This window comes from Taudactylus pleione, unplaced genomic scaffold (genome assembly GCF_031769625.1).
Source record: "Taudactylus pleione unplaced genomic scaffold, aTauple2 ptg000044l, whole genome shotgun sequence".
In the NCBI taxonomy this organism is placed as follows: Eukaryota; Metazoa; Chordata; class Amphibia; order Anura; family Myobatrachidae; genus Taudactylus; species Taudactylus pleione.
Genome location: NW_028284446.1, coordinates 8993199 through 9020005, shown reverse-complemented (window position 1 = coordinate 9020005; position 26807 = coordinate 8993199). Strand labels below are relative to the sequence as shown.

General features: G+C 43.0%; 1 protein-coding gene across 6 annotated transcripts in view; it reads right to left on the bottom strand.

The window, feature by feature from the left end:
- Window positions 1-1750: 1750 nt before the first annotated feature.
- Window positions 1751-26807, bottom strand: part of DAZAP1 (DAZ associated protein 1) — a 39475-nt gene continuing 14418 nt past the window's right edge. The window contains exons 4-13 of one of the 6 annotated variants that reach the window (XM_088460381.1): window positions 26485-26550; window positions 26160-26273; window positions 17896-17944; window positions 15832-15914; window positions 13423-13576; window positions 7145-7174; window positions 6905-7054; window positions 6631-6807; window positions 6221-6279; window positions 2719-2803 (exon numbers count right to left, since the gene is read on the bottom strand). In XM_088460381.1, coding sequence (XP_088316507.1) covers window positions 6242-6279; window positions 6631-6807; window positions 6905-7054; window positions 7145-7174; window positions 13423-13576; window positions 15832-15914; window positions 17896-17944; window positions 26160-26273; window positions 26485-26550 — 861 coding nt within the window. In that variant the 3' untranslated portion in view covers window positions 2719-2803; window positions 6221-6241. Of the gene's footprint in view, window positions 2804-6220; window positions 6280-6630; window positions 6808-6904; window positions 7055-7144; window positions 7175-13422; window positions 13577-15831; window positions 15915-17895; window positions 17945-26159; window positions 26274-26484; window positions 26551-26807 lie in introns of all 6 variants that reach the window. The other 5 variants (XM_088460382.1, XM_088460379.1, XM_088460380.1 and 2 more) reach the window with 5 other exon arrangements.

Sequence of the window (26807 nt, the reverse complement as noted above, 5' to 3'; positions counted from 1 at the left end):
GCTGGCTCCCTTACCAACGACAAGTCCCTAGTGGAGCGCAGGGTATTGTGTGCCTGCTTCCACCACCAGAACCTCCTGTCTGTCCTCGGAGGTAGGACTACTGATAAGACGGGTCGCTCTTACCTGTCCCCCGTACATCCATCAGCAGTCCGGGATGTCCGGCAGGGCCCGGCTAGCACAGACTCCGGGGTCCCGCCGAGGAGCCCAAGATCAGTACTGTCGTTGCGGGGCCAGCAGGGTGACTGAGCAGCAGCGCAGACATCCTATGGACAGTCTGCTGCTGCGCCCTTTGAAGATAGGGAAGAAAAAAAAAAAAAAACACCTATCCAAATCATAAAATTAGCTTTGAGGCTAGCCAGTCCCCCTGCGTTAACAGTGACCCAGCTTCAGCCAGGGCACCAACTATAACTGAGGTGCCTCTGGCTCAGTGTATGGGGAGGATGGACCAGTGCATCCTGGGAGCAAAGCCCAGGATCCAGATACAACCTACACCCCCAAGGTCTCCCTGTGGAGCCTATGGACCCTGAAGAAGAAAGTTGAGTATATAAATAGTAGAACTTGACAAAGGGAGAAGGTAAAAACCAAACTACATCTTTTCTAGAGCACTACTATACTACTTAAAATTTACTTTATTTTCCATCCTATCTGGGGGGACACTGGAAACTTTGGGTGAAGTGGGAAAGCTAAGAAGTAGCCACTAAATAGTTAATTCTATTGAGGCTGTGCTCCCCTCCTCCTTAAACCCAGTCATCTCCACCTGCAATTTTATTTATTTTTTTTTTTTTTAATTTAGTACCTGCAGGAGAGGCTCAGACATTAGGAGGCTCTTGTTTGGTTGTATTCTTGATTTATTTAATATTTCCCCCTGGGCACCTCAGCACCCTTAGGTGACTCAGTGTGCCATAAGGTGGCTGTGCAAACAGCAACAAAAGCACTATGTGGATTGAATCATTATCCACATGAGCATGATGAGATGTCACAGCAAATTACATGACTGCAGGCTGAACACTTAGATCTGTAAAAGATTCTATCAGGACTGTGCCCTATAGATGTGGTAAGAATTGTAGCAGTCTGAAGCAGGATGCTGCACAGGAACACAATAGTGCATATATTAACATGTTGGTGTTTAGTAGGCATTTGACAAGTTTCACAAGCTGAAATAGATTAACAGATCCTGTTAATATACAGTCACAGAACCCTCACTGATGCATGATCACCCCTTTTTCTCCCCCTCTGCTGTTGTGAAGACCAGGAGTGCTATATATACCCAAAAGTATCCATGCTGAGTATGCTCTTTTATAGGAGCCTGCCACCATATAGCAGTACTATGAGAAAATCTGTGGAGCTGAAAGCATTCCTAGCGGCCTTCCAATCACCAGCTTACTGGATCCACTGATCATAAAGCAGAAAAAAATAATCACTGGTTCCTTTAACGTTACTCATGCAGGGATGTTTTTTCTTTGTCTGACCAATATTAGGTATGACCATTTGGTCATATTTAGTTCCATCGACCTTCATGGTCTTCGTTCATAATTCTTCATGTTATTAGCTAAATAAATGTGCACTTCAAGACAAAATTTCAAATACATACGTATGCATGTGGATATATATCCGTTCTGTTCTTGGTTAGCTTAAATTATGCTGCTGCAAATGGGTTTTGTAGCAAAACCATTTATATGAAACCGCTATTTAAAAATCTGATTGACATAGCACTTAACAAAAAGAGAGACAAGAAGGAGAACACGACAAGTTATAATCCAAAAGGATTTATTTTCTTTATTCAAACCAGGAGGTATTCACCAGTTAGTGCAAAATGCACTACACACCTTCAGCCTGAGGAATTTACATCTAGAGATGGCTCCATTACCCCGGAAAATCTGCAAAAGAGATGCAACAAGCACGGGGCAAAACTAAAGTCTCTGCATTGTGACTTTGGAGCAGGTGGCTGTTCCCTGCACTCTGCCTCATGTCAAGTAACAAAATCAAGAACTACACTCAGTAGGAATTAATTGGGTAATTCGGAGATGTTGACTTATTGCACTCAACAACCCACAACCCTCAAAGTAAAATAAAATTAAAAGGAAAAATATATTTAGAAGCAAGGAGTTAAAATTCTTCTGAACTCCAGTGTCACCGGAAACCCTGCCATTAAATTAAAAAATAAACCTGCATACATAGTAGAAAATTTTCTTTTAAAAAATTCACAATCTTTAAATGTATATATTTTATATCTTTAAACATAAAAGTTTACAATTATGGTAAAACAAAGGCTCAGAAAAAATCCCCCCCCTCCCTAAAAAAAAAATTAAAATAAAATAAAACTGGAAAAAAAAAAAGAAAAAACAAAACAAAAAACAAAAACAAAAAAAACAACCAATAAACCTGAAGAGTTCCATTAAAGCTGCAGATGTTTTCAAAACCCTGTTTGGAACCAGTGACTCATTGGCTTTATTTGTGCTGATGGGTCAAAAATGATGGAAAAACTCTTGTCCAAACACCCACAGCTTTTCCTTCAAACTTACAACCTCCACAAGTCTCTACTAGCAGGATGTGTCTTCACCAGGCGATTGTCACAAGTTCAGAGGTGGATGTGTCCTAGTCTCCACTGTGCACACGTTTCCCTTACGTTAACGTCTATAAGGGTGGAATCCTTGCACATTGTGATTCTGCCCTCGTCCCAAGCCACTTCCCCCAGCGGCCGGGCCTGCCGATGCTGGTGTAGCGGGTCCTGTCGTGTAAGAGGGGGGCTGTTGGTTGAGGTCAGAGAAACTCTGTCCAAACCCGCTCATGTCCTGTCCATATCCTACAGCAAATAAATGGAAAATATTAGGTATTTATATAGGTAATTTAGTTCATACAGTTTTATTAAGAAACCGTGGAGTGAAGGAGTGACTGCAAACCAGGAATAGATGGAAGTGCTAAAAATTAACAGTTCTGTATGAAGTTTTGTAGCACCTTGACTAGTGTTTCTTAAGCCTCTATTGATCAAGGGGACTGCCTTTGCAATTCCATCCTGCTAAAATCACCTGTTGTGCGCCACCGGTCAGCTGAGTAAGCTATAACTTATGCAGGCTGGCCGGCTTGAGCCCAGGAAGTCTGCGTCCATGGACGGAGACGCTGGCCTTGTCACTCCCGGAAAATGGGGATGACGTTTCTGGGAACGCAGGTCGTCCCCCACACCACCCTGCAAACGCCCCTGCCCATTAATCAAGCAGAGGCATAGGGGGGCCTGCATGTTATCTCACAGAATAGGTCCTGCGCATGCAGATTAGGGATTATCATGAATCTTCTTTAATATCCGAAACTGTCCCTACCATGGGCCTGATTTAGCAGAAGATGCAGCGTTTAAAAAGCTTTGACACCCTAAAATCAAATTTGTGCATGTAGGCAGGTTTTAAGTGTCATGGTAATTTACCTGTAGCTCTAACAAGACAAATAAGGAAATATCCTTATTTCCGTTATCCACATTCCGACACTGTATTTAGAACTACTTTTACCAGCCAATAGCCAAGGCAGTTTAAACCCTCAAATCTTCTCAACAGATCATGTTCGGAATTTTGTCTGGGTGGGTTAATTACAGACACAGCAAGATTTAAGAGATTAACTCACCGATGCATGATTAAAGAACTCCACCAAAACATAACCTGTTGGAGGTACTTGTGGACTGGAGTGAAGAACCACTGGATTATATTATTGCTCTCCAGGATACGAAAATAAAGAAACCCCAGAAAATTAGGGGGGTGGGGGGGTTTCAATTGTTTTTTGCGCATCCAAAGTAACGGGCACCCAAATGAGCTATTCAACTGTTGTTCCAGCAAGTGTCACAGGCGTCCATTACTTATTGCGCCAAGTGAACCGGTTTTAGCAGCCGACTAGACTATTTGAAACAGTAGTTTAGGCACCCAAACAGTTGAAATCACACACATTTCTGCTCACCCCTCAGAAGCAAGCAGAAGTAATGGGCGTCCCTAGTACTTGCACCCGATTGGGGCAACAACCTAATAGCTTGGTTGGGCACCCAAAATACAATTGAATATCTCCCTTACTGTTATCCATTTGCCAGGCATGCTTCTGTCCCATTATCTAACAAACTTGTAGTTTTTGAATACAACAGCAAAGTGTGTATAAAGACCATTAGCCCTATATCCCCATGATACACACTGGCAGATTACAACGTTCCCTTTTGTGAGAGAACTGGTCAAATGTTGTCCTAAATACATTGTATATTGACAAAGGTCAATATACAATGTATTTAGGACAACATTTGTATATTGACAACATTGTAAGGTCAACCTCTATTGCATTTTGTGCTGATCCCAGTGCATTTAGCTTTACACCAAGAGGCTGTTTTGCAGCTATTACATTGCTGGAAGTTTAATTCAAATGTCAGGTACATCAAAGCGCTCCACACTGGGGTATCATCAGATAATCCAAAATATTGTAAAATTAATTACTGTGGGATAAACACGTAAAGAGGGGAAGCGATAAACAATTAGCTGAATTAGAACTCTGCTTACAGCTGCCTGCGGACACTAATGACCAGATGAATGACTATATAATTAATGTAGCCACTCTATTATTATTAAGGGAAAACATGAGTAACTAACCAGGCTTAAGTCTAAAGGTGCCTACACACTTGGCGATTTTTTTTACACGATTTGCCAGATTCCGACGAACCGTGACGACAAATCGTGTAAAATATGCCCACATCGTAAGTTTCCATTCACGATCACGATGCGCGTACCCGCTGGTCATACATCGCATCTTTAGATCTGCCGTGCTGTACAGCAGATTTGCCAATCTCAGTCACGATGCACTCAAATAGTTAGCACATCGCCAAGTGTGTAGGCACCTTATGAATCTCCCGTTTAACACACAGGTGAAAGTGTTACCCAGTTATGCACAATTTGATTGTAAGAGGAATCACTGGACACAAAATGCGATTAAACATTTTGGAGGGAGTTCAATCAGTCGCAGGATATGCCCCATAGCCAATTGATTGCACGGCGTGGGGAAAAGCTCATCAATTAGCCTTTTCGATGCCTGGTAAACTAGGCGTTAACACGCACCAACTCATTGTTTCCACAAACAAAAACATTTTAAACCCCAGAAGGTGCCCTTTCTTGCGGACTTCGAGGTCTTAATGCAGGTGGTAAACCCCACTAATTGAATTGGCCGGCATGGGTAATTAGCCCCCAACATGAATGCTACAGGAAATAAATTAAAAGTAAGATCTGCAATTAAGGTTTTAAAATATATATTTGTCAGGGCACACAAACTACATATTAAAGGCCACAGTATCTCTAAACATTGTATTGAGAACTACAAACATTGTGAAATATATATTTTTACAAAAATACATACTTAAAATCATCCTCAATAAGTACATACTACATTAGTCAGATGGGGAGGTTAAAGGATAACTACTCAAACCTAAAAAAAAATAAGGGATGAAATATCCCAATTGAAAACTAGTAGCCAAAACTGACTTACACTGGCGTTAAGGCTATCTGTGGCAGGTCCCACAATATCCTGCTTTAAACCTGTCACTGCTCCTGTTGGCGGACTGCATGTCTGAGGAAAAGGACTGGCACAAACAGGACGTTAGGGGACTGATGCGATAATGCCAAATGGAGGGGAGCAGCTGGGGCATGTGTAACACACCGAACCACAGGTAAGTAACCTTTGGGCTCTGTGTTTGATTACGTTCAGCTCAGTATTAACAGAAGTGATATGAACACTTGTACACATAGCACTGAAATATATTGCTGTTTTGTAACATACATCCACTATGCCCGTGGACTACAATTAGTTGCTGGCATATAGACAAGGTCACAGAAAAGTTAATGATCCATGATTTGAATGTCTATGCCAGTTTCTCAAGATTGCTTGAAGTTCCTTATTGTCCGTAGCACAATCGCTAATACTGCACAATAACTGTACGAGAAATCCGGGGTTTCAGCTGTATAGAATAGTCCGCAATGCAGACAAATCATAATGACCACTATTCTCATTATAGTGCAATGAGCTAAATAAGATATTTCCAAGTAGAAAACCTTGAAATTTCACTTTAGAGGTACTAGAGATATCCATATTATGAATTGCTTGGGACCTGCCTGTGTCACTTCAGCTGGTGGTCAGACTGCTTTTTTCAATGTATGTGATCCCCACAAGCCTCCAAATCAGGATGGAAGTTCTACCACTACCTACCATCTCTTACCTTTTATGTCCTTCAGAGAGCTCAAATCCACTCGGACAATTTCACAAAGCAGGCATTTCCTGGAAAGAGTGATTTCTTCAGGCTTTTTAAGTGGGATGGTTAAGGCATGCACTACAACCCCAACCTGTTATCCCACCCAGCCAGGCAATGGGCTTTGTGCATGGCAAGGTTAGACATGGAGTGGTGCATTCTGAATTTACAGTAATGGATGGGATAGACATGGGAGTGTATTATATATAAATATATTTGTTGTAAGGGCAATAAGTCTCTAATGCACATTTTTAATAAAACACAAGGAATGCTCCAAGCAAGTTTTATGGGCAACAGATTGTGCTTCAAGAGACTTTCGGCCCACCCAGCCAAACCCAAATGACAAACAGGGGCGGAACTTGTACAAGGACACCACTTACCAAACTGGCTAAAAGCAAAGTCTTGCTGACCACCAGGGGGTTTACTGAGATCCTGAGGTGACTGCCCTGGGGGTGGAGGGAACGCCAATGGCGCTGCTCCAGGAGTACCAGACGGTGGAGGAACTCCTGATGGGACGAACTGATCAGGAGGGGGAGGGGGTTGGCCATAGCCATAGCCTGCAATAACACAGCGAAAGATATACAGGGATGGCTGGGGATTAGTTTCCCTTACTGAAGAGTCTGACACATATGAGTATATAAATTTGTCACTTACCATATGGAGGTGGTGTCGCATATCCTTGTGGAAAGGCCTGTGGTGCAGCATAGCCTCCTGGAGGAGTTGACACTAGGAAGGGAGTAAAAGGCGGAGGTGGAGGAGGAGCACCCCGGCCCGCAGTAGGCCCATACCCGCCTGTGGAGAAGACTACATTAGGAAGAACCAAAAGGTAGGAGAGGATGAAGTGAATTGCCCGAGTGATACAATCATTTTAAAAACGTATGGCTGATTACTTACCAATTGTCTGTCCTGTAGGCATCCACATACCTAAGGGTAAAACAAACAAAAACATTTTTCAAGTGAAAGGCTGGCACTATTATCAGTTACTACATTTAAAAAAGAAACAAAATCTCTTGAATATACATAACGTTCTATTATTCAGTGAATGCAGTATATAAAACAGTTGAGCTGGCCACACATGCTGTAAGTGCAGTGTCTAGTTAGGAAAAGAGTAAGCCTGAACACTAATCCTTTCAGAACCTGATCACATTAGGAGCAAGTCAGTTTTATTTCCAACTTCGCCACAGAGAGAACAAGGTGTAAGAATATAGGGAGACAAAAACAAGAGTCAACATTTCCCTCCAAAGACAGGCAATGTACTTATGTCTAAATGGACGAAAACCAGTGTCCCCAACATTGCATAAAGGATTTAAATAAAGTACAAAATACCTCTGGAACCATGTGGACTTTTCAAAGTTGTGAAGGAACGATACGTGGTGGTGGTTCACACAAAACCAAGATCCATCTTTAGGTCGCAAAAAGGGGAATTGTTTACTCGTGCCCACAACTCCTGTCTAAAGTGACGGGAGCTATTCAATTGTGTCACTGGGCATGAGTGTCGCGGACTCCCATTATTTCTGCCCACTCCTTGGCCAAAGTCAAGCTTTTGGGGAACCAAACTTATTGCACTCAGTAGATTACACGGTATTAGCCGCTTCACTCGCCTAATCCCAATGCATTTGTATGCAACATGCGAGATAAGTAATAGGCGTTCGCAGCACGTGTGCCCATCGGCAAAACAATTCAATATTGCCCACCGGGCACCCAAAAAGAATTCGTTATAAGAGGACCAGGTGGATGTCAAGTACAGCTGCTCTGCCTAAGCCCCATGCCTTGCACTCAACACCATGGTGTAATGTGCTCTCCTATTATCCAACATAGCGCCAGGCCAAATTAGAGACAATCCATCTAGCAATCATCTTCTTGGTCACATTCCAACCTCTTTTGTGGATCAGGAAGTAATTTGTCTTATGGAAATTTGCAGTGCTTTCAAGCTATATCTTTAGTGCCCTGGCAGCATTTAAGAGAAAATAAATGGTACAGGACACAAAATAATGGGGTACAATAATGTCCCAACTGTAGAAAAGTTTGTAGGCATATGAAACCCTAAAATATAAACTTATTATCTTCAATTAAAAAGGACATCTAAACAAAAACTAAATGAAAAGCACACAATTAATCATCTTTGAAACTTTAGAACATTGCTTGAATAATGTTGGAAATCATATCAAATTAAAAAAAATTCTAGTTTCCGCAAGTGAAGGTAATCTATAGTGCAAGGTGGTGGCTACGTGAAGTGAAAACGAAGAGAATGTCCCAAAGGAGATGGACGAAGTAAAAAGATTAGTGCAAAGAAAACAAAAAGGAGTGACGAACATAGATTAAAACAAACATTTAGAATTAAACAGTCTAGCAATCTAAACCCATTTAAGGTTAGAACAATGTAATTAATGTGGAATGCCTACTGTATTAACAGTATTTTAGTCTTAACAGACGTTGAAAAAATAGGATGCAATTAAAGCTACGGGCAAACTTCTACTGTCCTGCATGTGCAGACTAGTTGCAGTGAACGCAGTTTGGTAGCACAAATGATATCAAAGTGGTGTCCGATTTGTGGGACAGTGGGCTGCACCCTGATGAGTCAGAGCAGGGGTGCTTTAGCCATATGTTTAATCCCCAATGAGAGCACTGAATATGCAGTATTGAAGAGTTAAGTACATTGGAAAATCAGGCGTTGGGGACCTTATTTGTGCAGAACAGGCCTGGGTTGAGAGACAAGCGTTCCGCCGGATGCTTGATCATTGGTCAGCTGACCCTACCAATATTGATACAATGGGAACATTAGCGTGCCCCATTATGTTGAGTCAAGTACCATTTTCTTGAACCTAATTTTGAGAAGTTGATTGCTAATTTTATATGGTTAAATGTTTCATCAGTACAATTTCCAAACGTTATTATAGTCCTATGCCAAAAGTATTGGTGTAACATTTAAAGAACTGTAAACATAAAAACAGCATTTCTGACTTAACTCAGGAATGGCTATATCCTAATTTAAGTGGAATTTCTCGCTGAGGAATCGCTAATAGAAAATAGTCTTCCAGAAACGTAACTTTCACATAATCCAAAATGTTAAATGCAAAAGCTTAAGACCAAAAGAGGTCACTACCTGCAAACATACGGGACTCCACAGTTTTTTTGAATTCTGGGACAGCTTCCCATGTCTTGAAGATCTGCCACATTGAGGCCGAAACACTAGTTGCGATGAAGCCTGCATTCAAGGCCTTCATTCTGAGCTTGATTTGCCGGTGTGTAGGCCTTCAGAAACTTGTCCTGACCAATTATCTATCACTGTTAATAAGTTAGAAGCCAGAATTGGTCTAGGTAGGCTCCAGCAGCCACAAAAAAAGGATTTTTAGCATCTTCTATCTGTAACATCTTTAAGCAAAGCAGCATTTAGAACAGGCATGGTTGTGGTCTTAAACTATCTCGCTTATAGGAGCATTTACTCTTGGCAGAGATTCCAATTTTTCCTTATTCACTTCTGGAAAGGGAAAAAATTATCAAGATCAGTCTAAATGCTGGTTACACACTTGCTGATGTGTACCCGGACGATATGTCAGCCCGACGGGCAAAAATATCGTACCGTAGGTACATATTGAGCGATGTAATGATAGACTGAACGATCCCTCGCTCCATCCTTCATTACCTGCAACAGAGCCGCATGCGATGTCGTTTGGTTGGCCATGCAGCACGGCTGACCAGACAATATCACTTGCGACCGTGGGAGCGTGCAGATAGTCCGCACACACTATGGGAACCGCGCAACCTATTGTTCCGATCCGCGTCGGACTGATAGATCGTTCAGTGGATTGCATAGTGTGTACCCGGCTTAAGATCTTAAACATTTTTTATCAGGTTAGGTCCACGTTGATTAAATCAAGGAGGGAAAACAAACTGTCTTCTTTCCCTTAAAGAGAGAGAGGAGTTCCTGTGTGTCCTGAATACTGAGGGTGCGACAACTGTCCTAACCAAGTCATCAATCCCAAGATTCTTCTCTTAATGGTCAGCTAATTAATCTTCTTCAGGTCAGATCCAGATTTCACCCATGACTGGGCAAGAGCAGAATGATGACGCCTGCCTAGCTTAGCTAAACAGGAGGATTCTAGGAACATTCGCTAAGCCTTGTGCAGACTTTGCTAGACTAAATGTCACAGAAGTCACCCAACCATGCTCTAGTATTACTCCTTTTGTCTGACATTAAAGACAGAAAATAAAGGGGACAGGGGATAGAACACAGTGAAAGAGTAGAGTGAACTAATATACATGAGAAATAAGACCTAAACAATGCTATTACTTTCCTTGGGTAGGAGATATAGTCATTGCTATGGTAGCCTGTCTGGTCAGCTAAAGACAGGCTTTTCTATCAGAAGAAAATATAGTATTGTAACTAACAGATATTTGGCTCTGCCTCTTTCTCGGGCCCAGGACAGATGGGTTATAGTAGTACATTCAACAGCTCCCCATCTAACCCAGATACTGCCTGAGGGAGCTGAATCCTGCAGATTCTCAACTGTACTCTTAAGCTAGGTCCACACTTTTTCGATTGCAGGCTGATCGGGTGAAACTGTCCCGATCAGTCGTGCAGTCTGTCCCCAGTGTGACCCCGTCAGCCGCGTACACACTGTGCAGACATAGCACAGTGTGTGCGGGATTCTATGGGATCAGGCGGTCAAACTGATAAATATTAAACCATACATAAGATGTGACCTCCCGATCCCGACCGTTGCAGGAGCGTTAAAAGCCGTTTATCGGCTAACGCTCCTGCATCGAGACATCGTACACACCTATACAATCCAACGCCCGTTCTCTCGATATTGGATGAATGGCCCGATGATTGTATAGGTGTGTACCCAGCTTAAACCGTCACCTGAGACTGCGTCTTTAGGTTTGCAATACCCGGTGACAATCCCTAGCACACCACTGCCCTCTTTCCATTGTATGGGGAGAGATCGCTGTCTTATGCAGAAACCAAACAGGATTTGCGGTGGTGGTAACCCAGTCCCATATCTGGCTGGTAAAAAAGGGGTGTGGCAGCAGTATGGTGTGGTCTACAGCACTCGACTCTGGATTCTAGCACAAAGTGTATGGCAGTTATAGTTGAATTAAATCTAGATCTATATTTTTCTTTACTCAAAATAATTTAACGCTGTCATAGGCAGCATAATAAATGGCTGCACCTTGTTGCAGAGGTAACTGAAAAAAAAAACAAAAAACTGGCTTGCTCCTATTTGGGTGATCCGAGAGGTAAGAGCTGGTCTTAAAATTAAAATTCCTGTGTCAATCCAATGCAGAGGCCAATTCTGGTGTCCATCCACTCTGCTCTTCTTAAAAATACAGTACAGGCTGATGTTTACATTTATCAAAATATATGCGTTTTAAAGGTTTTCTGTATTTATATTTTATAGTTTCACAGCTTGAGCAACAGTTAGAATTTAAGATCAAATTAGTGTTATCCAACTACAAGTAAATAAAAAAACATACCGAGTTACTGTACACACCTTTATACTTTCTAGGGACAATCGCCCAAAAGTAGTGAGCAAGTCAAACTATATATGGCTAATTACTGATATGCACTAGCACATTGATTATTTATTGACAGTTTCTTATATAGAGCAGCATATTATGTTGTGCTTTACAATTGGAAACATTAATAGAACAAAACTGGGTAGTAACAGACAAATGTAAGAGGGCCCTGCTCGCAAGCTTACATGCTTGTTCTCCACGTACAGAGGGATGCCAATAATCACATGGACCATTAAATTAGATCATCCTGTTCATATTAACCCATTAGTATGCTTTTAATCTGATAAATGGCTGTATTACTTATAGTTTGTAAGTATCCTTTGTTATATATTTCAAAGCAGGTCATATCAATAGTTGCCTAACTGCATTTTAGAACTTATGCTAAGTAGTAAAGTACTAATCTAAGAGCACTTTAAGATCTTGTCAGAATACCATTACGAGAAATACCCGATATTGACTGTACCAAGTCTACAACAAAAACCCTATGGACCCTGAAGAAGAAACTTTTAAAAGATTTTGAAAAGCATGAAAACAGAATACTAGATGTATTCCAAGGGAAGGTGTAAACCAGAGAACGAATGACTTGCCTGTGAGCCACTAAGCACCCATGATCACCATGGTGCTGAAAGCCAGACTACTGCTTGCCCAATTCAAACAAGCATAGGTGTCTAGGGGGTCTATTTACTCAGCAGTGTTAGGAGAGAGAGCGAATGGTGATAAGGTGCCAGCCAATCAGCTCCCAATTGTCATTTTTCAAACAGCCTTTGAGATGGCAGTTGGGAGCGGATTGGCTGGCATCTTATCACCACTGTCTCCTAACACTGCTTCGTAAATAGACCCCTAGGTCTCTCCAATAAAACATGTGTCACAAATAAGGGCTTCTGATCCATCATTTATCTCTAGCACAATTTCAGGCACTGAGCATTAATTTGTAATGCCGTACACTTGGGGAGATGGATAAACCATAGCAAGGACCACTTCGCAAAAATGATTCTTAAACACACCCATTACCATAAAGCAACATTTTCATATGCAATCATAATTCCAGTTTAATCTTAATGGTTTGAAAATTACTCACATTTAGTTATTTCTGTATTACATTTTTTGTTGAAGTTCATGGGTCGTTTAATACACCAAAAGTTCTGCTAGTATGCTTTTTTTTTTTTCATTGTTTATTGAAGCGTAACCAACTTTGAAGTCCCTCCCAGGTCTCAGCATCGCCGCTAGCCAAGCTCCGCTGGTGCCCGCCGAAGTCAAAAGTCCGGTTACTGGTGTTGCGGTGCAGGCGGGGGTTGGTGGAGCAGCAGCATAGGCGTCCTTTAGGACACCGAGCGCTGCTTGCTCTAAATTAAAATAAAAAAACTAAATAAAAAGCTTGGGACTACCCGTTAGGTGCGTCTGAATCCTGCTGCACCACACTAAAAACTGAATGCCTGTGGCCAGGGCCGGGGTACATGTGGAGGAGGACCAGAGGCATCCTGCGAGCTGTAAGCTTAACTGTTTGGTGCCTGGATCACCCCAACCACATTTTCCCCCGTGGCATCCCTGTGGATCTCTAGGGACCATGAAGAAACATTTTTAAAAGAATGAAGGTAAGGATTTACCTTCCAACAGCATTCATTTTAATCAATATAATTCCCGGACAATCTCACCTTGAGGACTGTAACTCTGCTGCCACGTGGGAGGAGTTTGTCCTGACCATCCATTGGCTGCACTTTGCATGGCTCTACTACCCCATTGGTTGGATCCTGGAGAGCCAGGAGATTGGCTTTTACTGTCACGAGGCTCCGCACGTTTCACTTCCACCTAAACAAAGACAGATTCTGGTCAAAGAATAGCTCAATGGTTCCTGCCCTCACCCCTCCCACTATACCCAAACTTATACTTACAACTAAACTTAGCTTATTACTTTAATTATATAAATGAAGGATTATACGTGTATAAGTGAAATACTTAACATGTACAATATATGGCTTGATAGAGAGTCATAATTGGGTGGAAAACTAGGGACTTCTAAGATGCTCAAAAATAATAACAGCTATAAAACAACTCTTAATTAGATGGTAGAACCCTGTGGATGACCAGACAAGGCTTTTTACTGGCATTTACCAGAGCGAGATACAGGTGCACTGCATCCAACAGATAACTCTGCTCACATTTGAGAATCCCATAAGAGGATGGGGCTGGAGTGTTTCTAGGGAGACTGCTGATTGGCTGTATCAGAAATAACTAATGGAAGATAAAGACTTACCTTCCCCGGGCTAACGCTTTAAGAATCTCAATTTAATTAATTCGCAAATAATGTCAGAGGGAATGGATGTGGTAAGAGAATCTTACACTATATCTAACAAAAAAAGTAAACAAAACATGCAAGTAATACAAAATGGACAGTTTGGTCAATAAGAAGCATATTCTTCATACTGTGTTGTTACCCAGATGAATTCTAGCCCTTACTACATGTTGGAAAAACTAATATGTGGCTTCCTTTGAAACTAGATAAAATTAAATTATAACTGAACAATGTTTTCTTTGGTTGCTGCGCACTTTTTTATAGGTCTATATTCACGAAAAAGTGTTCTCAGCCATAAATGATCTACCTGTACTAAATGTTAAAACCAGGGACACAGAACAGACTATAATAGATACAATATATGGACTTTGCTGTAGCCCGCATTGCTGGAAAGGATAAAGTTTGTCCGGCACATTCTTTCCACAGTCCTGGGCACGAGTAGCTGAATTATGGAGGCATGATTGCTATTAAACATTAATACTAAATACCTATTAATGCTAGCATAGCGCCAAGTCTCAGGCCACTGAGACAAACTACCGTAATAAAAAGGCAAAAACAAAAAGCTACAGCAAAAACTGTAAAATGAATGCCACCAAAATCTGAAAGTTACATTTGGTCCCAAAACGTCTTATTTAGGGTCTGGCTTTAAGACTAAACAGCAGGTTCCCCTGCGTATTGTTCACTCCACGTAACTGCTCCACTCGTTGCATGTTTTTGTTGGACAATATCGGTCTCAAAAAACAAAAATCCAGATCAAAAAGAACTAGGGGAGACCAGCAAAAGATACCATACGCATCTCCATCCTAATAACTGTCTTCTCATCCACTGGAGCATACTACCAGAAGAAGTGGCCAAAAGCATGCAGAGGTGCTTTGGGTGCAAGATTTTAAGGCAGAGATTGGATCTTGATGAGCTTTTGGGACTCGTTTTTACTTTGGATATGCCACAAAGCTTTTTTTTCACTTTTGAGTTTAATTATCTTTTAAATGTATGCTTAAAATAAAGAAATGAACTTTTGAATATTGATGAAAATGTCCATTTTAAAGCATAAATTTATAATATACTTATTCTTAAACAGTCAATTGAAGTTTTAGCAAAATGATTAAAGAGTAATATACCAATATAAGCTGCACCTAACATTTTCTATACTTCAAAAGGGGGGTGCACATAGGCGACTCCCCACTTAACCTACCAACTACAGTTCTTTTTGTAACTTGTACTTATTTGTGTGACTATACTTCATTACTAAAGCTCTCAATGTGGGAGATGGAACTACATTTTCTGAAAGTCCTGGCAACACAGTATGAATAGATCACTTTACTGCAGAATGGTTAAACTACTGAAAACATTTTGTACCAAATATTAACAGTAAGTGACCCAGTAATGAAACAATAACAGCGACCAGTCCTTCCTGAGGTCTAAGAAATTGAAAGTAAGAAATTCCGTTCATATTTTAAACCCATACCCAGTGTCAAAATTTGAAGTACAAATGACGTCAGAAGGAGTGGCATGAAACCAAGCCTTAGGCAGCAGTGTGTACTTGAGGGCCATACATCCTGACATCATAAGTGACGTAAAACGAGCAGTCACTGGATTTTGAATAAATCAAGGTAATATCTCATCTCTTTTAAAACACCAAAAATATTCTCACCTAAGCTTCCACCCCACACCACCCTAGAGCGCAAAACAGTATCGGCCAATCACCAAGGACACGGACTGCTACCCAAGACTTAGTTCAGTCTTAAGGTAAAATAAAACTACAACTACACACTTTTTTGCCCATGATGTCGTGAAAATGCATGTTGACAGCCTGGTCCACTGATTGTTCGTCCTCGAAAGTTATAAATCCAAAACCTAGCCAACGACGAAGAGTGAATCAAGGTAGCAGGGTGTTGTGACACAAAACAGGATGATGAACAGTATTAGGAGCAGAACCAAGGCTTCAGCAGCAGGATCAGACTGCAGCAATTCCAGGCACAGCACAATGTATACAGAGTTGTGAGAAGAATTGTAGATGGGGAAATAATTGTTCTAGTCACAAGAAGCATAGTTTTAACCTAGTGACTGATGAAGAAAGAACATTATCAAATGCTTTTATTTAATCAGCGTTTCGCTTTAGTGAGGGCTATGTGCTGTGAAGTCGCTGTGCAGTCCTGCTGCTTCCTCCTTAGTGGCATTTTGCTTGCAGCTAGTGCTGACAGCAGCCATATATTGTTCAAAAGCGTTAAAACAGAGCTACAATATCTATAACAGCTAAGGACTATCTAAGCTTTCCCAACAGTTTTGGAAAAGCCCAGAGTCTGTATTGGAGAAAAAGCTATATGAATACACACAGATACAGGCCAAGCTGAGATCCAGCAGGATAAAATCTGCAGTCAGCAGCAAGAGTAAGACATGAAAATAATACTCAAAGTACAGGAGGTTTTTACATTTCCCACACTACAGGGAGTGAGGTGTAAACGAAGCATCAGCAGGGTTGCACCTAAACCAACTTGTACTAAATTACATAGAAAATCCGTATTCTCAAACCAGTTTAAAGTCCATCTCTTAAACGGTTCATCAATTCTCTAACTGGCACCTGCTTGTCTTATCAAGGGAAGCAAGGATAAATAACTAGAACAGCAATATTTAACAATAGATCTAGAAAGTTAAAATAAAATCTCCAATCATAGAATTTTGCATTGCAAATAAATTAAGAAACAGACAAGTGCTATTAGGAGATTATTGGCATTCTTACTTGCCATTTACAAATAATGCTCCAATTTCTTACCACAAATATTTCACATTAAAAAAAACAACAACTCAGAATAAACTTCTTAAAGAGTTTGTGATTAATTTACAAATAAAACGGAAACAAAATAACTGTGGTGTGTGAAATGCAGACTACTACAGGGAATATGAACCTAGGCTACAACTGTTTAAGTTTCAAAGCCACAAAGAACAAAAAAACAACACAGATAAAATAAAAAATAGTATCTAAAACTGCTGACACTTCATTTACACCAAACTCATCGCGCCCACGCCTTATCTAACTGAACTGGCCTGTACCTGAGTGATAGAGCTTAAACACCTAGAGAAAAAAAGCTAGAGAGATAACATTAATCACAGTCAAACAAAAACAAACAACTTAACAATACTTTACTGTAACCTACATGAATAAGAATGTAAAATGAAGAACAAACTATAACTTAGCTTAAAATGTAAGGAGCACTCTACCATATGGGTGTCTTAATGATGAAAAGATTAGGAGTGCATTCAGAAGGCAAACAATTTTGACTGTATGCATGGAACAGGCAGGCGATGGATGTACTGTGGCCAGCACCAGCATGTGACCTGGGCTCAGGAGGGGGAAAACTGAATTGTATAACAAAGAGAAGACATCAACAGGACACTTGCACAATGGTCCACACACGCAATGCAGAATACCCAGGATTCTGATTGGTGCGCCGGTATTTCAGAAGGACCATCCATGTGTAACAAAGGAAAAGCAAAGATGGCAGCTAGAAAAAAAAATAGTTTATGTCAAGTGAAATATGTCAGATGTCTGAGACACAAACGTCACAGCTTGCAAATGACCCAAATGCATCCTGCAGCAGAAATAGGCCTGTGGAAAATGCTGAAAATACATATAGTCATTTCCAGTTCAATTTACATATGCTGTCAGTTTGTACATAATAGTAAAACATCTCCAATGCAGAATGGAGCAGGGATTAAACCCCTGGGCATGTGCAGACAGGCAATGTGTAAAGCTCTAATCAATGTAAAATTGTTTGCCATCTAAATGAAGAGAATGATGATAGAAATTGGAAAGCAAAATGGATCAGCCTTTATTTACCTCGTGGCCTCTGTTTTTCAGCATCATAAATCATCACAACTTCAGTAACCTGTAAAACGACAAAGGAAATTCAAACTATTACAGAATACAATGAAAATATTTATAAATAAGGGAAAAAAAGTTGCTAACCAGTGCCTGCGGCAAAGTACATTTTATATAGTCTACTACAAAGATTTGCCATGGCTTCACAGACCTTGTCATTTCGCACATAGGGAACTTAAATAAAAAAATAAAAAATAGTAAAAACGAATTCCCGTGAGATGAAACAAAACTCCACACAATTCCAGAACACATGCTGGAGTGGCTTCTTCACATGAGCACAATGGCTCCATGTTACTTTGTGCCATTAATGAAATACTGTATTTACTTACGCTAAGGATACAGGACTATAACAATGGAATATTGTGCAAATGTGCCAGGTGGAACATGTGCACATAGGTTCTATTAATCTACAAAAATTAAAATATGCAAATATATGTATCTTAAATAATAGACACAAAAAAGGAAAGGTGCATATTGTGTTGCAAGCAATTAATTTTTATTGCCTTCATACGATCAAATACCCCAAAATTACTGAGTAGATACATCTAATCGATTCTAAGGGCCGTTTCCTAAAGCGCAGATTCTTGGCAGCTTTGATCCCTGAAATCTCAAATGGCAATATTAAATGCAAAGCAGGCATAGTTTTATTATTCCCAATTTATGGGTCACAACCACCAAGAAGAGACGCCAGTCGCTAGAGCTCAATAACTACTGCGTACTTTCAAGGGACCTGTCCCACCCTCTAACACTGAGGGGTCGATGACATGATGTGTGCACATAAGCCATACATATGGTAGCTCAATCATTATGCATACAAGTATGCACCACTGTGGGGCCGCTAATGAAAGTGTGCTATTTAGGAAGCCATGGCCAGCATTCTAACCCCATTACAAGGGCACATCACGCAAATCGCCGGCACAACTCCCATAATTGAATCAGCCGCTAAATATGTGGATTCCTGCATTCCTCATATTAGCAACCAGTGCGTGCCACTATGAAGCTATAACGTTCACAGAAAGAAGGAAGTGCCCCCGGTTGACAAGATGGCTGCAACAGTAAATAAACAGCTTGCAAAACTGGAAAGGCCTAGATTGGGTCTTTATTAGCTATCCTGAACATTATCTAGTCAAACCATTCATTATGTTGCTGGGGTATTGTAACAAATTTACTAGGATTTTCTTTGTTAAAGAACTAATTTTATCATTTAAAAGGCAACAAATAAATACAAAATAACAAAGGCTACATGGACCTGGACAGACACGAGTGTTTTTCAACTCAATAGCCTACTCTGAGAAAATACAATAGGAGTATACTATGAGATTAATTCAATTAGAAGCAATGCTGATGATGTACAGTAGCAACAACATTTAAACGCCGGCAATGGCACCCTACTTTGCCACCAAATCAGCTGTACATTGCCCATTTCAGTTTGCAGCCCCATTGGGGGAGGGGGTGGGAGTATTAAAATTAGAGAAGTGTGGTTCAATTTTGTCTTGAATCTTCCCACCAAGTTCAGTTCTCAGAAGGAGCCAGAACAAGGCAAATCATCTTAAAAACAGTTAAAATTTCATCTTTCCCGGACATCTGTGCCAAAATGTCCGTGAAAGATGACGTTTGCCTCGTTAAGAGATCTAAACTTGGCGGGAAGATCCAAGCCAAAACCGAAGCAGACATTTCTTATTGAAATGCAAAGATCAAGCCACCTAAATCTAAGATTTATGCGCACATTGCGCCAGAACAAACGATCTTGCATTACTTGTAATTGAACGGACCACTATGCTGCAGTGAAGCTTTGAGACAAATTAATGAATGTGCTTTGAACGCTGTTAAAGCAAATAAAAAAAAGTGTAGCAAATGCTTGTTACAGCCTCTAGGAAGTTAGGATAATTTGCCTCCTTCCTAATGTCAAGTCCATTAACTGCTTCCCCAAGTACTAATAGTCTAAGTATTGACTGTTTTAGTGCAAAAACCAGAAAGCCAGGACATAAAGTCACTGGGGAAAGCAGCTTTTTCTTTATCTGGTTGTCTTTTACATACTGTAGAAATAAATAAAATAGAAAGAGTAAGCATGTGGTGAACAACTGCAAAACAAGAATGTTTATATGGCGATATAGGTTTATTTTATATAGATAGTTGTTCAATAGAATTGCAGGCTAGGGGGTAACTGTGTCTGAACTGCAGGCATTGGAGAGTACCGTGCGAGACTGCCTGATATTTTAAAGTAGCAGTCATTTAAAAAGGCAAAATCAACCTGATTTTACCCTTGGATGTGAAGTAATTCTAACATTTCACATAATAATGAAATGACTAGCACAATGTATACTCCAGTGAATATAGTAATGATTTTATTGAGATTGCAAAAAATATGAGATATGGTAAGAACTTACCCTTGTTATCTCTATTTCAACGAAGTCCATAGGGTTCCACAGGATACCTTGGGGTATAGGCGATGGCGGCAGACATCCAGGCACCACAGAGTTACATTTTCAGCCTCCCAGGATGCACTGGGGTCCCTCTCCTATACCCCGCCCCCGAGCCTCAGGCCACTCAGTTTCGTTACAAGCCATAGGCCGGAGCAGGAGCAAAAAAGAGAGAGAAGACAGTCTGGAACACACAAGAATCACATTCTCACCAGAAGGAGACGGAGAAACCGGTGACCAGATCAAAGCCCGTCTGCAGTACAGGTGCGACAGGGCGGGAGTCCTGTGGAACCCTATGGACTTCGTAGAAATAGAGATAACAAGGGTAAGTTCTTACCATATCTCATATTTTCTACTTCAGGGTCCATAGGGTATCCACAGGATACCTTGGGGATGTCCCAAAGCAGTATCCTTTAAGGGTGGGGACGCTCCTGTGCTGTAAGGAGAATCCGCCGCCGAAAGGAAGCATCCTGAGAGGCGAAGGTATCAAAAGCATAATACCTTACAAAAATATGGACAGATGACCACGTGGCTGTCAATCACCGCTGAGGCGCCACGTCGAGCTGCCCACGAAGGACCCACAGACCTAGTGGAAGAGCTTTAATAGAGGATGGAAAAGGAAGACCTGTGAATCCATCCTGCCAAAGTTAGCATAGTGGCACGCCAACCCTTTTTATGGAAACCAGAAAGGACAAAACCGAAAGTCTGATTTCCTAAATGGACTGGTACGGTCAACTTAAATTCTTAGCGCCCGTACCACAGCCAAATAGGCCTCACCAGCAGACAGGACTGGGGAAGTAAAGGCAAGCACTGCCCTGTTCCTAGGAAAGATGAGAAAAAGGGAGGTCTACATGACAGAGCCTCCCATTCTGAGATCCTACTGGCCAAATTAAGAGCCAGAAGGAATACAGTCCTAGTAGTAAGCCATTTGAAATCCACTGAGCCCAGTGGATCAAATGGCGGTCCTCAGAGAGCCCTAAGGACCACAGCCAAATCCCAAGGAGCCACAGGTGGAACAAAGGGATGCTGAATATAACGTACACCCTGCACAAAGGTGCGGACATCAGGAAGAGTAGCAATCCTACACTGAAACCGTACTAACAGGGCAGAAACCTGCACCTTCAGGTAAGCAAGGCGAAGACCGTTATCTAAGCCCACCTGTAGGAAAGCCAACCTCTGGATATCCGGAATACCCGAGGAGCCTAGCCTCTAGGGCGACACCTGAAAGAAAGTATACCATACCTAATGGTAAATTCTTGCAGATAAAAACTTCCGAGCTCTTAGCATGGACAGAGCCCCTGTTAACTATAGAGCTGGAAAAACTCCTAGACCTTAAGAGGGCAGTCTCCACCACCACACCGTCAAGGACAGACAACCCAGGTCTGGGTATCAGCCAGGATCCTGAGACAACAGGTCCGGGCGTAGAGGCAACAGCTTCGGAGTGTTAACTGAGAGGCTCCGAAGATCTGAGTAATAGTGCCATCTGGCCTACGCTGGAGCTATCAGCAGGAGCGTGCCTCCTTCTTGCTATTACTGGAGGAAGAAGGGATAACGGAGGGACGAGGTACACAACTTGGAAGGTCCACTCGACCTACCTACGTCTATCAGAAGAGTCTCATCTCTGAAAGGCTCCACTTGTTCACCAGAAGATTGAACACCTCCTGATAAAGAGGACATTTCCCTGAATGCACGTCTTGACGGCTGAGAAAGCCTGTTTTCCATCTGAGGATTCCTGAATGAACACTGCCGATGACGGCAGGGATATAGCCTTCCACCCAAGCCAGAATTCGGGACACCACTGTTAGTGTCGCCTGACTTCGGGAACCTCCTAGGTGGTTTACATAAGCCATCATGATGGCGTTGTCAGACTGTACCTGCACGGTATTTCCGTGGAGGACCTGTCCTGCATGCTGGAGAACCTTGAATACTGCTCAGAGTTCTCAGATGTTTATGGGAAGCGCAAAAACTACTGGTGTCCACCTGCCCTGGAACAAGTATGGACCCGCCACTGCTTCCCAGCCACGGATACTGGCGTCCGTCGTCAGAAGGACCCTGTCCGCAATCCCAAAGGGGTGCCCCTTGTTTAGGTGAGCTTTCTGCAGCCACCAGGCCAGAGAGAGACAAACCTCCGGGGAAAGCCTATTGACTTTATCCTATGGTGCAACCCATCCCATCCGGAGAGGATCAAGTTCTTTAGAGTGAAGCTGGGTACTCTCCACCATGTCGAACAGCGACACCCTGGAACTCAGGAACCACATTGCCAAGTGAATAGACACTCGGCGACTCTGCAGGCAACTGCGTACCTTTGCCTATAATGCAGAGATCTTTTTCTCAATCACAAAGATCCTCAGATGTTGGGATATGGAGCATCCTCTGTGAAGAATCAGAGAGGACCATTTCCAGTTTATCAGTCAGCCCTAACGTAGCAACACAGATATTGTCCGTTGCATATGGCACTGAAGTATCTCTGGAGACCGTGGTCTCAGGAGGTCACTCGGATAGGGTAACAAGCGGACCCCCTGCATCCGCAGGTGGGCTGCCATAACTACCATGACCCTGGTAAACCGTGAGGCCAGACCAAGGGGCAATGCCAGAAACTGGAAATGCTTTTCGACCACTGCGAACCTGAGGAAAACACTGGTGTGCTAAGAAAAGAGGGATATTCAGGTAGTCACCCTGAATATATCCAACACCAAAACAAAATTCCCAGGCTCCATTGAATGATGGAATGCAGGGTCCCCCTCCCGAACCGATGAACCCTTAAGAATTTGTTGAAGGATTCGAGGTTGAGAATGTCCTGGTAAGACCCATTGGGTGTCTGTACCAGAAAGAGGATGGAGTAATACCTCGTTCCCCTTTGGGGCAACGGAATAGGTACTATAACTCCTGCCTGGAGCATAGAGTGTAACACCCTCAAAAATTACAGGGCCTTGTCCTGAATTGACAGAAGACCTGTAACGAAAAACCGTCTGGGAGGCTTTTACCGGGAGGAGAGGACATACCTTCAACAAAATACTTCTCTTACCCCAGTGTCCGTGGTGGTTAGACACCAGCACTGGGCGAACCGGAGAAGCCGGCCTCCAACTCTGGGGGCTCCCGAGAGGAGGCCCGTCCCGTGAGGCTGAAGGCTTATAGTCCAACTTGGGAGTAGGACGTCTTGTACTCCAAGCCTGTTCTTATGGCTGAGCAGATTTCCTGGCTACTGACTCTTGGAAAGCTGTATTTTAGACTTACCCTGGCCTCACAGGGCCGAAAAGAAAAAGTCCCAGACCCTGATGGGACTGTAGCCGATGGCAGACACGCAGACGTAGCTGCTGCCTGCAGGGCCACAATTGCGTCCAGACGAGGGTCAAACAGGACTTGTCCCGTAAAAGGCAAAGCATTCCAAATGGAATCTGCGTCCGCTTTCCAAGAGCGCAACCACAGGGAGCGGCAAGCCGCTACTGCTGCCGAGGAGATTCTGGAAAGGAGTAGGCTATATGTAAGACCGTCTCATTATGAACGTGGCAAAGTCTCTGAGAATTTGCCACTATCCACCTGCTCTGCTGGAGAGTCAGTGTGCAGAGATCCAGTTACCTACTCAGTGTTCCACGGCTCTGGCCCCCCAGCACACGGCCATAGCCGGCCTGGAAGCCCCTCCAGCAAGGGAATATTGGATTTTAGATATATTTGCACCTTGCAATCTGGAACCTCCTTCAAAGAGGACCTGGAGGGCATGGGCAACGTAGCACTCCTCACTAGGCGTGTAACATGAGAATCTACCCGTAAAGGTAACTCCCATTCGGAAATGTAATTATCCGCAAAAGGGGTATGCAAAAGGTCAACCGTTTTTGAGGCTGGAACCGCTTACCCGGATTTTCCACGCCTCCTCTAAATGATCCACCTGACCAGATAGAGGAATTACAGTGGCAACACCCTTATCCTTAAAGAAGGCATATTTGGATTTAGCCACGGGGGATATGTAATAACCAAAGCCGCACGGACTGCCCGTAGGCGGCCAGGTATATAGACTTTAGACCCAGACTACGCCTCCTTTGCACTAAGGGGCTCGTGTCTGAAAAAGTCAATAATGTCACCGTCATCAGACGTCATGTCTTTACCCGTCTGAGACCCGGAAGGCCGTTTAGAAGGCCGAAATGGTAACTCCCCCTGTAAAACGTCCATCAGGTGCTATACCATTTGGACAATAAATTCACCCACACAGGCTCCTGCGAGACCTGGGGGGGGGGGCGAAAAACAGGATACACTGGGGTACCATCAACTGTCCAGGGACCCCTGCATGTGATGAGACCACCACAGGCTGCGATAACCCCTATGGGGAAACGCAGGGGGCGTTGTCCACAAAGGCTGTAAGCATCTTAGCCAGCCGAGGGCGGTCCCCTTTTTTTCTTTTTTTTTTGTGCAGGCACAGTGACAGAAATGGGGCGTGATATATAATACAACATGCCCTCCATAAACCCTCAGCGTCTACATATCCCTCCGCTAACTGCACATGATATCAGTACATTATAGCTGGAAGAGGATATCCTCGTTCGCTCTCCGACATGAGGAGTGTGAACGGAGCGTATGTGACCTCCCACACAGAAAAACCACGTTTACTGTGAGGTAATAAACACCCTGCAACACCGCACCGCAAGGGCTGTAGCAGAAGAACAGGGACAGGAAAAGGCTGACAGTCAGAAATGAAAGTACAGGCAAACAGCGCTAGCATTTAAGTCACATACAATGCACAGATAACATCCTGCATTACAAGCACTGCGATCAACTACACAGACCAGAGCCTGGTAGGAAACAGTGCTGCATACACTGACCTTAATTGAAGGTGTATGCAGGAAGCTGTATCAGCTGCTGGAAGCTGATACAGATGCCATTGCGGTATGCGGGGGGACCCGGACCGCAATGGCATCTGTATCAGCTTCCAGCAGCGTTTGCCATCCCCAGCACATGTAGTGAGAAAATGGCCACCGAGGAGCAGAGAGAAGGCAGGGCCCGGGGGAGGAGCGCTGACACAGCCCGCTCAGACCGCTGTGGAATGGCACTGTGCAGCGGGGGAGACGCCGGCTGTGAGACAGGGAAGGCGTTCTCCCCTGGCGTGCTATTAACCCCTGGGACGCCGCGCTGTACCGCACATGCTGCGGCCCGCTGTCCCTGGTGGTCTAGTGGAAGGTGCAGGATCAGTACCTGGCCCCACGCGCAGCCGGTCCCCAGGGAGCCCCCTGCCTGGGGACCAAACAGGACTGTGTTACCGGCGGGTGCCCGCCGCGGGACCCCGCCGCTTACCTTGTTCCCCGTGCATCCAGCCACAGTCCAGGTAGCCGGGGATCACCGCTAGCTGTGACCCCAGTACCTACCAGCATCCCCGGATCAGTACCGGCGTTCTGGTACCGGCGGGGTGTAGGAGTGACAGCATGGACGTCAATACTGACTGTCCTATGCTGGAGCACTCTAGTTGTGCAGCCACAGCTGCGAAGAAATATTCAGGGGCCTTAAAAAGACCCCCCTCTGTACGGTGCGACTGGTCCGGCCAGGCACCTACGAAAACTGAGTGGCCTGAGGCTCGGGGGCGGGGTATAGGAGAGGGACCCCAGTGCATCCTGGGAGGCTGAAAATTTAACTCTGTGGTGCCTGGATGTCTGCCGCCATCGCCTATACCCCAAGGTATCCTGTGGATACCCTATGGACCCTGAAGTAGAAATACATGAACATGTAAACATTCACTAAACTATAACAGTAGTATCAGCAGCAGCATGTGGTTCATCCATTTTCATCTACAAATTATCACACGGTAGTGACAGAACTTACCTCTCCAAAACGCTTGAAGTAATCTCTAAGTTCAGTTTCACCACAGTTGTGTGGTATTCCACCAACAAAAATCTTGTTAGACCTATTGCTTTCAGTCCTGGGACTTTTTTGTTGCTGTACAAGTAAATAAACACATTTTGGAGTCACACACACTGACTTTATGTTCAAATTTCATAAACTGTTCAGCTTAAATTGTCTCACAGCACACATTTTCTCATTTCAACCTGAGGATTAAATGCCTCGGTAAATCAAATTATCTTATTCCATTTCATCTTCCTTTCTCAACATTCAATCATTCACATGTTCTCTGACACACATCCCTTACCCATCCTTCTCGCGGCCGTGATCGCTCAGGCTGCATTCCCCGGGGCGTGCATGGCTTTGGATCAATCTGTAAATAGAGTGTTGTGCTATCAATGCACCAGATCTGCGGTCTAGCCTTACAGCCTGTAACCACTGAGTTTTTAAATGTATACTAGTTTATCTTAAGAAAATACATGAAAAGCAACTAAATAGAAAAGGTAGATTGGAAACACTGACTGGCGCTCTGACATGAATTAAGCAGCCTATAAGTGGCCTTAGTTCTCTTTAGTACCAAAGTAAGTGGTAAGAAAAAGGAAATTAGGTCACAAAACTAGGAGCTATGGA